The sequence below is a fragment of the Terrapene carolina genome, unplaced genomic scaffold (assembly GCF_002925995.2).
Source record: "Terrapene carolina triunguis isolate 2854851 unplaced genomic scaffold, T_m_triunguis-2.0 Scaffold112, whole genome shotgun sequence".
Classification (NCBI taxonomy): Eukaryota; Metazoa; Chordata; order Testudines; family Emydidae; genus Terrapene; species Terrapene triunguis.
In genome coordinates this window covers 3,168,483-3,181,048 of record NW_020664463.1, presented here as the reverse complement: position 1 = coordinate 3,181,048, position 12,566 = coordinate 3,168,483, and the positions used below count along the sequence as shown (strand labels likewise).

General features: G+C 40.1%; 2 protein-coding genes across 2 annotated transcripts in view; one reads left to right on the top strand and one right to left on the bottom strand.

The window, feature by feature from the left end:
- The window catches only part of PLCZ1 (phospholipase C zeta 1), a 124,884-nt gene extending 123,022 nt beyond the window's left edge, over positions 1-1,862 (top strand). The window contains exon 14 of the mRNA XM_029911660.1: positions 1,780-1,862. Within this exon, the coding sequence (XP_029767520.1) occupies positions 1,780-1,862 (83 nt within the window). The remainder of the gene's footprint in view (positions 1-1,779) is intronic.
- Positions 1,863-5,676: 3,814 nt separating this feature from the next.
- The window catches only part of PIK3C2G (phosphatidylinositol-4-phosphate 3-kinase catalytic subunit type 2 gamma), a 311,474-nt gene continuing 304,584 nt past the window's right edge, over positions 5,677-12,566 (bottom strand). The window contains exon 33 of the mRNA XM_026652203.1: positions 5,677-5,829. Coding sequence (XP_026507988.1) covers positions 5,677-5,829 — 153 coding nt within the window. The remainder of the gene's footprint in view (positions 5,830-12,566) is intronic.

Sequence of the window (12,566 nt, the reverse complement as noted above, 5' to 3'; positions counted from 1 at the left end):
CTTTAAACATTGAGAACAGAGAGTCATTTTCTTGGTAGCGGACAGAGTTCAGGGCAAAAGTAGGCAATTCAATATGCTGATTAACTTTATTCATTTACATGTATAGCCTGCCCAGTTCTATGACGTCTGGGAAAAAATCAACATAAATGGAAAAGTGAACAAAATAGAAAAGACCGTGCTTTACATCACCATTAAACTTGGCCAAAAGAATAAGCCTTGCAGTTCTCCCTGAAGGATAAGCTTGAGCTTTGAGAGTGAGTTCTGAAGTTAGGGACAATTCATATCTCAAGCCTATCAGGTGATCTCAGCTCTCTTTTTGGAAAAGAGAGAAAGAGGTAAAAATGCTTTAGTTACCCAAGAACCTAGGATCCATTTTCAAAAGTGACTTAGGCACTTATGAGTCTAAGGGCTAGTCTACACTACTGCACTACATTGGCGCAGCTGCACCGATGCAACTGTGCTGTTGTAGTGCGTCTGGTGAAGACATGCTATGCCAATGGGAGAGTGCTTTCCTGTCGGCATAATTATTCCACCTCTCCCAATGACATAGCACACTTTAAGTCAATGTAACTTGCATCGTTCAGAGTGGGAGGCTTTTTCACACCCCTGAGCAACATAAGTTACATTTACATAGGTGGCAGTGTAGACAAGCCCTAAATCATAGGACTTTTGAAAAAATGACTTAGGCACTCTTAAAAATGTTACCTGGACTGTGTAAGGCTGCAAAACACTGAGCTGGCAGTGGGCAACTTGTTGCTTTTATACCAGTCCTAACAGTTTCCCTCCCCCCCACACACACATTTTCTTCCTCCTGGGTAGTAAGTTATAAAGCTGTTTATGGATTCTTTTCATGGGCTGGGGAAAAAGGAGATATGAGAAAAACAGACATTGTTATTACAGAATACTTACCATTCTACAAGCTAAATCTGCACACCTATTCCTTTCTCTCTCTCTCTTCTGTTTGAATGTACATATTATTTTGTGAAACTGCAAGAAACCAGTTCTAAATTTGCTTTGTGTATGGAAAATGCAGTCAAATAAACATTGGAGCTTAGTCAGGGTTGTCAAACATCAGTTTGGGTAAGTTTCTTTGTAGAAATTTTTGGGTTGCCAAAAAGCCCATTTTTAACAGGATTTAAGTGGCCCGGGGTGGTAGGAAACCTTCCACTTCTGCCTCCCACCTCTCCCTACCATTGCAGCTAGGGTGACCAGACAGCAAATGTGAAAAATCGGGACAGGGTGTGGGGGGTAATAGGAGCCTATATAAGGAAAAAGACCCAAAAATCGGGACTGTCCCTATAAAATCGGGACATCTGGTCACCCTAATTGCAGCATAGTTTCTTTTACAAGAACATTGTCATTCTTCCTTCACCGGTTAATCGATAGGAGGTGTTCTAAAAGCAATATGTGCAGCACAGACTTCTGGATACCAAGAATATCCTTTCTAAATCCTTGTCAGTCCTGTAGCAGAAGTCTGCAGCATACTGTAAATCACAACTTATGTATCAGTGGAGGCTTTGACACTATACTAACATTACCTGTGTTTATCACCACTGAATGCCAGGAGAATTAAAATGCTAGAAATGTTAGAGAACTACTGTAGTAATGAGTGTTAGTCTATGTATCATTTTGGTTTACTTTAATTAAAGGGTTTATTTAGATAACTATAAATTATGTTTCATTTGTACAGTAAATACGGCCACTTCCGTTTCATCAGTTAACCCACATAAATTCTACATTTGTATTTAATAAATTAATTTACTGTTATTACATTTACAGGTTATCGTCATGTTCCTCTGTTTTCCAAACTTGGTGACAGACTTGATCCTGCATCACTCTTTGTGTATATTTGGTACTATTAATGATGACATTAGCAGTACTCCTGAACTGGTATACTCCTCAATAAAGCAACCATCATGTAGCTTGCAAACAACAGTTTAGTGTGTGGCCTGATTTTTAGAGGTGCTGAGCACCTGCAATTTCCACTGAAAGCAGTGGAAATACTTGTGTGGCTAAATGCTATTTAACATGAATAAAGGCTGTAGAATTGGGCCCTGAAGTAATTTAGAAGAACTCATACATGGTTGACTTTTGCAGTATATTTTCTTGAATCCAATCAATATTTTAATATATGGTTATTTGCAACTAATAGCAAAATAGTAATGAATCATTAAATAATAAGGAAGTAGCATTTTAATATTTATGGTCTAAGACTTCCAAAAGCACCAAAATTATGTGCAAAATGGAGTGGTCTTTTTCATTTGCATTGAGAAACTTTTTCCTACTGTATATTAATCTGTTCAAAAAAAGAAAACAGGAAACATACATACACATTCACACAATTAAGACATAATTTACCCTTTAAATCCATAATGAGTCAATTTCTGATTGAGCTATAGCTCATCAATGCCCATTGTAAAAATGATAAAAGCTCAAGAGTGGTAACTTGGACAATATTCAATTTTGCTGATACCAGGATCTCAAAACACTAACCACTTGCCAGATATTGCTGTCGGCACTTCTCTGCCAGCATAGCCCTTGCCCTCCCATCAAGAGACAGTGTTCTCCCAGCCGTCTTATCAAATTGCTTTGAGCTTCACATGGACACAGGGATCTACATGCACAGAACTCATTGAAGGTTTCAGGTCCAAGCCTCAATAACTTACCAAGCTGTTTTACAATGGCACATTTCTTACTTAAGATACTTGTATCAATGCTTATCTCAAGGATCGGCAACCTTTGGCCTGTGGCCCACCAGGGTAAGCCCCCTGGTGGGCCAGGGCCGATTTGTTTACCTGCCGCGTCCACAGGTTTGGCCGATCGCAGCTCCCACTGGCCATGGTTCGCTGTTTCAGGCCAATGGGGGCTGCGGGCAGCGGTGGCCAGCACCTCCCTCGGCCAGCGCCGCTGCCCGCAGCCCCCATTGGCCTGAAACGGTGAACTGCGGCCAGTGGGAGCCATGATCGGCCAAACCTGCAGGCACGGCAATTAAACAAACTGGCCCTGGCCCACCAGGGGGCTTACCCTGGCGGGCCGCATGCCAAAGGTTGCCGATGCCTGGCTTATCTTTATAGTATGATTTTATTTTTATTGTCATTTTAAACATTATTTTTATTACTATATCCCCTATACACAAAATGTGTCTCTCTCTAATATGGAAAATTATACTCTCCTGTACATACCACAGGCAAAGATTTGAAAATGTTACAGGAAATAACACTATTGGAAAATTGCCAACATTTATTTACATTAAAAGCAAACTAAAGAAATCAAGACAGTAAACTGAGAAGAATCTGAAATCAATACTGAACTTTAGGGTCAGGTAATTTGATAACTAAACGCTGGATATGATCTGTCTTCTGCATTTTTTGAGAGGGAAGTTACTTGCTTCTTTATCTTGGAATACCTATAATCTAAAATTTCGGCCTTGTTGATCCTTGTACTGTTTATATTTGTATCATAGACAATATCTTTTTCATATGGTAAATATTTTATGGTTTTTCTTCAGCACTGAGGAGGCATGTTCATGTTTTTACTCAAGCAGGTTCTCTCTCCTTACTGAGAAGTTTAATTTCCCCAGGCAATATGGTGGCTCTGTTCCAAGAGCTGACATAACCAATTTGTTTGCATATGAGAAGAATGCCGGTTTATTTGGATTCATGATATTCTTAAATGACACTCATACTGCAACTTCAACAGGTTTATATATCATAAGCTGCTTAAGCCTGATTTGTGTGTCTTAAAACTATTATCCTTTGGGTGGAAAAAAGGAATCCCCTACAGCTCTGGGCATTATATCCCACTGTCAGCCACTTTTTCAACTTGCAGGATAAATCTCAACTGTAGCCAAATACATGTTATAATATTAATGTTTATAGGATCATGAATCAATCCTTTTTTTTACTAGCCTGTGACCCTGATTCTGGAAAGACATACCGGTATGTAAGTGCCTAACTTTATGCACATGGGGCTCATGTGGGCAACTGATGTTAATGGAATTCAGTGAGTCTAATGGGAATTAAAGTGTGCTTAAGTGTTTCACTGGATTGGGCAAAAGCACCTTCAAGGACTGAACTCATGAACCAGTCCCACTGAACTCAATGGGACTACTCATGTGCAGTGGCAGATGAATGATTTTGCTGCCCTGAAATAATTGCCGTGCTGCCCGCCCCTGGCCCCGACCCGACTCCACCCTTTCCCCGCCCCCATTCCAACCCCTTTCCCAAAGTCCCTGCCCCAACTCCGCCCCCTCCCGGCCTCTATTGGATCCCTTCCCCAAATCCCCGCCCCGGCCCCGCCTCTTCCCCCAGCATACCATGTTCCCCCTCCTCCCCCCTCCCTCCCTGCCCCGCAAAACAGCTGTTTCACAGCGCAAGCACTGGGAGGGAGGGGAGAGAAACAGGACGCGGCGGCGCGCTCGCGGAGGAGGCGGAGGTGAGCTGGAGTAGGTGGGGCGGGGCGGGGAGCTTCTCCGTGGGTGCTCAAATTTGCCACCCCTAGGCGCCTTGTTGGCCTAGGCGATAATACGCCGCTGCTAATGTGCATGAAGTTAAGCATGTGTATAAGGCTTTACAGGACTGGAGGCGGTGTATGTATTGTCTAGTTCCCTGATGCAGCATGAACATGCAATGGGGGTAACACTAATGAACAAAGATTTCTTATAATATGATCTTACTTAATTTAACCTTTCAGCAGAGTAACTATTTATTGTATATTCTCTTTACTTACTGTGATGGTTCAAATATATTAGTCATTTACATCTGATTTTTGGAAATGTTTAAAAAAGTCTATGGGGAGCATTGGATTTAAATATTTGTCAAACTCTAATTTATAACATTTATCTATTATCAAATATTTTTCCAGAATTTATTTATTGCCAAATATTTTTCCAGAATAAACCCAGTGAGATGAAACATCTTGGCCCAGATCTTAAAGTTACAAAGTCACATGTTACATCAGCAAGTTAAAACTTAAAAATATATGGTATACACAATAACTAACGTACAGTACAGTTTTAAATTCTTTTAAATGTTCAGATTTTAAATTCTGCACATATAATTACATTTTAAATGTGAAATGAGCAAGAATTAAATGTGAAATGTGTAAATACAAACTGGCTATCTCTCAGGTGAACGTGCGATCATACTAATTGGACCATATTTAAAACTAATACAACTACACAGACATCAAGTAGAGTGAATTCAGCCCAATAAGCTCATTATTGGTCTGATCCAAAGTCCACTAAAGTCATTGGGAAAGTACCATTGACTTAAATGGGCTTTGGATAAGGCTCCAGCATCACAGGTTTAGGTATACATAAAACACATCTAGCCGTATACAAATAACAGTGATCAGCAGGAACAAAAATCTTGCTTGTTGCCATAAGAAATTTTATCCAACTGAAATTGCAGGCTGCAAGCCTTTTTACACCCAGGCTAATGGGAACTTGTTGCAAGTAAAGGTAGTAATCCTATGAAGATAGCTAAATGGCAATGGATCATGAAAAAGAGATAATTTCCTTGTGATTAGTAGTTCAATGTATATACGGTTAGCGGTTTACTGCATGTTATATTCCCAAAGGCAAATATTTCGGCTAATGTGCCAAAATGGCCCATGAGAAAAGGGAAAAAGAAATATTAATTAAAGAATATTTATTTCACTGATCTAAGGCAATGTTCAAATTATACTGTTCCCTAATGGGTACCACTTTTCTTCATTTAATGGGACACTGTTCAGTTGAATGTTGATAGCTCCCACAAATGTTCCTTTGCTTTTCACAATAAGCTGTAACACACGTCCTTGGAGCTCCGTGACTGCGTCGTATACTACCTGCAATCATAAATGGGAAAGCAGATAAAATATAAGAAAACTGAATATTTTGATACCAAAAGCACTTTTTTTGTTGTTATGTATCACTTATACCTAAAGATTATTGCTAATGATTAAAGTAACTGACAAACTGCCAGCAAGAGTCTCAAGTTCCAAGCCATGAGCCATGCTTAAGTCAATGGAATTACACCAGGAACAAATTTAGCCTGATGTATTCAAAATAAAAAAAGCTTCTGCTGGCTTAGGCTAGTAAAGTTTAAAGACTGACCATTTGCAAGGAAGTTTAAAACCAGTGTTTTAACTCCACCATGAATTCAACTAGTAAAATTAATAACTATGCAAATTACTAAGTACTAGGTACATTCAGAATGCCCTCTAGCTTTTAAAGGGTTTGTTCTTCATGTGTCACTCAGTTTGACATCAGAACACGGGGTTCCCCTGTTTAATAGCTGGTTCATTAACCTCCTATCTCTGTTCACTGTTGAAATATTTTATCTTACCATATATACAGTTACCATTCCACTACCTCCAGTGTCACCGTTCTTTCACAGCACGTAGCAAAATATCCAGCAGTTCTGAATAGGAGATCAGTGAAGAAAGGATTGTTTGGGAGGTGACTGGAGAGAAGACTCCATTGTAAGGTGGAGGGAGATAAAGCAGGAGAGTTAGGGAAGTAGGAAGGAGTTCTTTCTATTTTGAGGAGGGAAGGATTAAGAGCTCAAGATGAATGTATTAGTTCTCAGAGTGATAAAAGTTAGTGGGGATGACAGGGCTAAAACACCATCCATTTGGAAAATTTAGATTAAGTAAGGTTATTTATATCTGTGTGATGCTTTTTACCTATACCATCTAATTTAAAAAAAGATGATCCTGGCAGTCCTGGTGCAGACTATAATACATCCTGCACTATCAAAAGGCTAACGTATATCATTGGGGTGTTGCAAGTCTTCTTCAATGTATGAACTTACATAGCACCTTTTTTTGTAGAATAATGGAAATATAGGGCTGGAAGGGACTTTGAGAGGTCATCAAGTCCAGCCCCCGGCACTGACACAGAACCTTACAGGAGCTTGTCCAACTTGTTCTTAATAACCTCCAGTGACAGGGATTGCACAACCTCCCTTGGTAATCTATTCCAGTACTTAACTTCCCTTATAGTTACAAAGTTTCCCTAATATCTAAACTAAATCTCCCTTGCTGCAGATTAAGACCAACACTTCTTGTCCTACCTTCAGTGGTCATTTTTGTTGCTTTCCACTGAAATCTCTCCAGTTTATTCATATCTTTTCTAAAGTGTGGTGCCCTCAGACACAGTGGACACAGTACTCCAGATGAGGCCTCACCAGTGCTGAGTAGGGCAGGAGAATTACCACCCATGTCTTACATATGACACGCCTGTTAATACACCTCAGAATGATAGCCTTTTTCACAACCGCATCACATTGTTGACTCATATTCAAATTGTGATCCACTATAAACCCCAAATCCTTTCCAGCAGTACCACCACCTATCCATATTGTAATTTTGCATTTGATACTTCCTTCCTAAGAGTAGTACTTGGCATTTGTCTTTATTGAATGTCCTCTTGTTGATTTCAGATCAAATCTCCAATTTGTGAAGGTTGTTTTGAATTCTAATCCTTTCTTCCAAAGTGCTTGCAACCCTTCCCCTCTTGGTGTCATCTGCAAATTGTATAAGCATACTATTCACCTCATTATCAAAGTCATTAATGAAAATATTGAATAGTACTGGACTCAGGACTTATGCCTGCAGAACCCCAATGCAGACACCTTCCCAGTTTGACAGCAAACCATTGATTACTACTCCTGAGTACGGTTTTTCAATCCATTATATACCCACTTTATAGAAATTTCATGTAGGCCACATTTCTCTAGTTTGCTTATGAGAAATGTAATGTGGGACTATAAAAAAAGCCTTATCATCATGTCTGCTGCGTCATCCTTCTCCACTAGGCTGGTTTCCCCATCAAAGAAGGAAATTAGGTTGGTTTGTCATGATTTGTTCATGTTGGTTACTACTTATAACCCTATTATCCTCTAGGTGCTTATGAACTTTTTGTTCCCTTTTTAAAGAAAGGTACTATGTTTGCCCTTCTCCAGTCCTTTGGGACCTCAATTGTTCTCTATGAATTCTGTAAGATAATTGCTAGCAGTTCCAAGATTGCTCCAGCTTGTTCCTTATATATCCTGGGATGAAATTCATCAGGCCCTGCCAACTTGAATACATTTAACTTATCTAAATATTCTTTAACCTGTTCTTTCCCTATTTTGGCTTGTGTTCCTTCCTCCTTGAGTACCTGGTCACATTAATAAAGACAGAAGCAAAGTGGGCACCACAGCCTTCTTGATGTTAACAGTTATTAGCTCTCCTTCCCCACTAAGTTAGAGGACCTACACTTTCCTTCATCTTTTTCTTGATCCTAAGGTATTTAAAGAACCTCTTCATATTGCCTTTTATGTCCCTGGATAGGTGTAACTCATTTTGTGCCTTTGCCTTTCTGATTTTATCCCTACATGCTCATGCTCTTCATGTGGACTCCTCCTTAGCAATTCATCCATGTTTCCATTTTTTGTAGGATTCCTTTTAGAATTTCAGGTAATTAAAGGGCACCTCATGGAGCATATTGGCCTCTTGCTATTCTTTCTGTCTTTCTTTTGTGTCAGGATAGTTTTCAGTCATGACTTTAATATGCTCTACTTGAAAACTGCCAGCTCTCCTGACCTCCTTTTTCCCTTAGATTTTCTTCCCATGGCACCTTACCTTCCAGTTCTCTGAATTTGTTAATGTCTGCTTTTTTTTGAAATACATTCTCAGTCCTCCCTTTCCGTAGAGTCATGAAATTTATCATTTCATGATCATCGAAGGGCTGAATGCATTTTATAAATTATTAATAATAGAAGTATCACATGGACACAAGGCTAGGCCTACTCAGCTCAGGGATAGGCTTCACTTGGAATACTACATTCAGTTTTTGACACCATATTCCGAAAAAGAAATGAGAGAATTCAGAAGAGTGCAACAAAAAATATTTTAACAAGTTTAGGAAATACAGGTGAGGTCCATTGTGGAGTGATTAAGAGAAGGCTAATTCCATATACAAAAATCCCGTAGGGGTATCATACATGTGAAAGGATTATATAAAGACAACAAGGATTAGTTATAATTACTGCTGAGAAAAGAATGGACTAGTAGTAATGGAGTTAAGCTGTGACAAAGAAAGTTTAAGGTAAATATTTATAAAATAATTTGTGTGTCTCATGGTTAAATCACGGCAGTGAGAAACAGGATTCTTTATTCTGGGGAGGGGGTCTATTCCTGACTCTGTTGGTGACTTGCTTTGTAGCTTTAGGTAAGTCAATTAGGACCAAATTTTCAAACCAAGATGAATTGGAACTAGAGCTGGGCAAAATTGTTTGACTGAAACTTTTTTTTTGTTGTTGAAAATTTCAGATTTGGATTTACCAAAACATTTAGCAAATTCATGTAGATTTTTAAAGAAAGAAAAAAAATCTCACAAAGGTTAAAACAAACAACTTTCAAATAATCAGATTTTGTTTTTTTGAGCTGGGGGGAGTTAGGCACCACTCATAAAATCTTAGAAGGAGGACCCCCTCCCCAACTCCCAAGTGGTTAGAACCCCCAGCTGGAAATGAAGGGCAAGAGTCATAAAAATAAAGGTAGGGTGGTGATATCCCCCTTATCTCAGTGGTTTGGGCACTCACATGGCATATGGGATACCTGGTTTAAATCCAGAGTCTGGAACAGGGACTTGAACCTAGGTCTCCCTCCTTCTAAGTGAATGCCCTGGCTACTGGGCTATAGAGTCATTCTGACTGTTTTATACTGGCTCATAACTATGAGTATTTTATATAAAGCAGTTCAACAGGAGAGATTGAAACCCACCTCCCTCCAAAATTAGGCTATAGTTTGGGGGTTAGAGCACTTACATAGGAGGAGGAGAATTGCTGGCTTCAAGTTCCTGCTCCAGAGTAGGGATTTAAACTGGGTTTATCTCACATGACAAGTGAGTGCCCAAACCACCAGGACATTGGGTCTAAAGAGGACAGCACCATAGAATCATAGAATATCAGGGTTGGAAGGGACCTCAGGAGGTCATCTAGTCCAACCCCCTGCTCAAAGCAGGACCAAATCCCAACTAAATCATCCCAGCCAGGGCTTTGTCAAGCCTGACCTTAAAAACCTCTAAGGAAAGAGATTCCACCACCTCCCTAGGTAACCCATTCCAGTGCTTCACCACCCTCCTAGTGAAAAAGTTTTTCCTAATATCCAACCTAAATCTCCCCCACTGCAACTTGAGACCATTACTCCTTGTTCTGTCATCTGGTACCACTGAGAACAGTCTAGATCCATCCTCTATGGAACCCCCTTTCAGGTAGTTGAAAGCAGCTATCAAATCCCCCCTCATTCTTCTCTTCTGCAGACTAAACAATCCCAGTTCCCTCAGTCTCTCCTCATAAGTCATGTGTTCCAGCCCCCTAATCATTTTTGTTGCCCTCCGCTGGACTCTTTCCAATTTTTCCACATCCTTCTTGTAGTGCGGTGCCCAAAACTGGACAGAGTACTCCAGATGAGGCCCTGCTCTGTTTTTGTGAATCTAGCCCTTCATTTCCTTTGCCCTCATTAAAAAATACCTGACATGAAACTGACTTTTTTGATTAGCTGAAAATTCTGAAAAAAATCAGTTTTGGTTAGTCTCAAAATGAATTTTATTTCATTTTTACAGAACTGCCAACAAATTGAAAAATCAGTTCTTTGCCCAGTTCTAATTGTGACACATTAGTGTCCTCCTCATTGCAACGTGTGGGGCCTGTTAGCATACTAATTAGGGGGAAACTATTAGAACTTTAGATACTGTATGCTGTCAGTCCAAGACACTTAATTATGTTAATAAAAATTGGGACCTCTTGCCCTAAGTTGATTTTGTGTATTTACTTGCCTCTCAGACAGAGGCAACACCAAATTATTAATTATAGTAATAACTATATGGAATCGGAAGGACTGGTAATCATTATCTGTAAAACATGGTTGGTTCACTATTAATAATTATTTTGTTCATCATAATATAAGAGCACATATAAGAGCACAGACACTAAAATCACTAGGATTATTTTAATATTTTAAAATGGTATTGATGATTAGCCAAAATAACTTAACACTGTGCTGATGACCTATTCTGAAGCAACTCTAAATAGACCCTTTGTTTAAAAACATGGAACAGGAAAATACAACAGAAATAACATATCAGCCACTATAAAGGAAACAAGCAAGTATGTTAGAAATTAACTGCCTTCCTTTAAAATAAAATTAGAATGCTGATTATTTCCAGAAAGCTCTGTGCTCTCTTTTATAGTTCTCTTTTTTTGAGCTAACTTGTTCAAGAAGCTTTTTTCACTAAAAAAAGAAAAAAGAAAAAAAAAAAAAGAAGTTTCATGAACATGTAATTATTGCACATCACACATAATAAACAGCTGTCACTGGTGAAATCAACAACATTGTTAGAAAGTATATACTGTTTGCATACTGTGAAATAAAGAGTTCTGAAAAATATTACAGCCACAACTTGTGAAATGGATCCAATGAAGAACAGTTATACTCCCTATACTGGAAATAGTCAATGCCTTCTTCAGTAGAACACATCTATCAAACTCCATGAAAAATATTAGTTCATCCAGTCCCCCAAAAGCTAGTGCTTGGCCCTGAAGATCCCTCCAAGTGCTGTCATATAACCAACCTCCCAATCCTGGGCAAAATAACTGAGAAAGAATAACTACCAAGCTCTGGCAACATATGCACCATCCACTATCCTCGATGCCGCAGAATCAGTGTTCAGACAGTGATACAAAACAGAGAATGCTCTTGTGGCACTAAAGGATGGCCTTCTTATGGCCCTAGATACAGGAAAGATCTCCATGCTGTGACAGACCCAGACCAGTGGGTACAGGAGTCTGGTAGAGGGCAAATATACTGGTCACCGGATGAGTAGTTTTCTGTTCCCTGGGTGACCAGAGAAGGGGCTGCACTAGAGTAATCAGGAACCTGCTAGAACCAGTTAAGGCAGGCAGGCTAATTAGGACACCTGGAGCCAATTAAGAAGAAGCTGCTAGAATCAATTAAGGAAGGCTAATCAGGGCACCTGGGTTTTAAAAGGAGCTCACTTCAGTTTGTGGTGCGAGTGTGAGGAGCTGGGAGCAAGAGGCGCAAGGAGCTGAGAGTGAGAGGGTGTGCTGCTGGAGGACTGAGAAGCACAAGCGTTATCAGACACCAGGAGGAAGGTCCTGTGGTGAGAATAAGGAAGGTGTTTGGAGGAGGCCATGGGGAAGTAGCCTAGGGAGTTGTAGCTGTCATGCAGCTGTTACAGGAGGCACTATAGACAGCTGCAGTCCACAGGGCCCTGGGCTGGAACCCGGAGTAGAGGGCGGGCCCGGGTTCCCCCCAAACCTCCCAACTGACCTGGACTGTGGGTTCTTCCAGAGGGGAAGGTCTCTGGTCTGTTCCCCAACCCACATGGTGACTCTCTGAGGCAAGAAAATCTGCCACTAAGCGCAGGACCCACCAAGATAGAGGAGGAACTTTGTCACACTGGTGTCAGAAGTGGGATCTTGGGGTGCACAGCACGGCGGAAGAAGGAGGGTGATTTAAAAAAAAAACCACCACCACCACCACCACCACCAAAAAAAACAAAAAAAAAAAAGGAG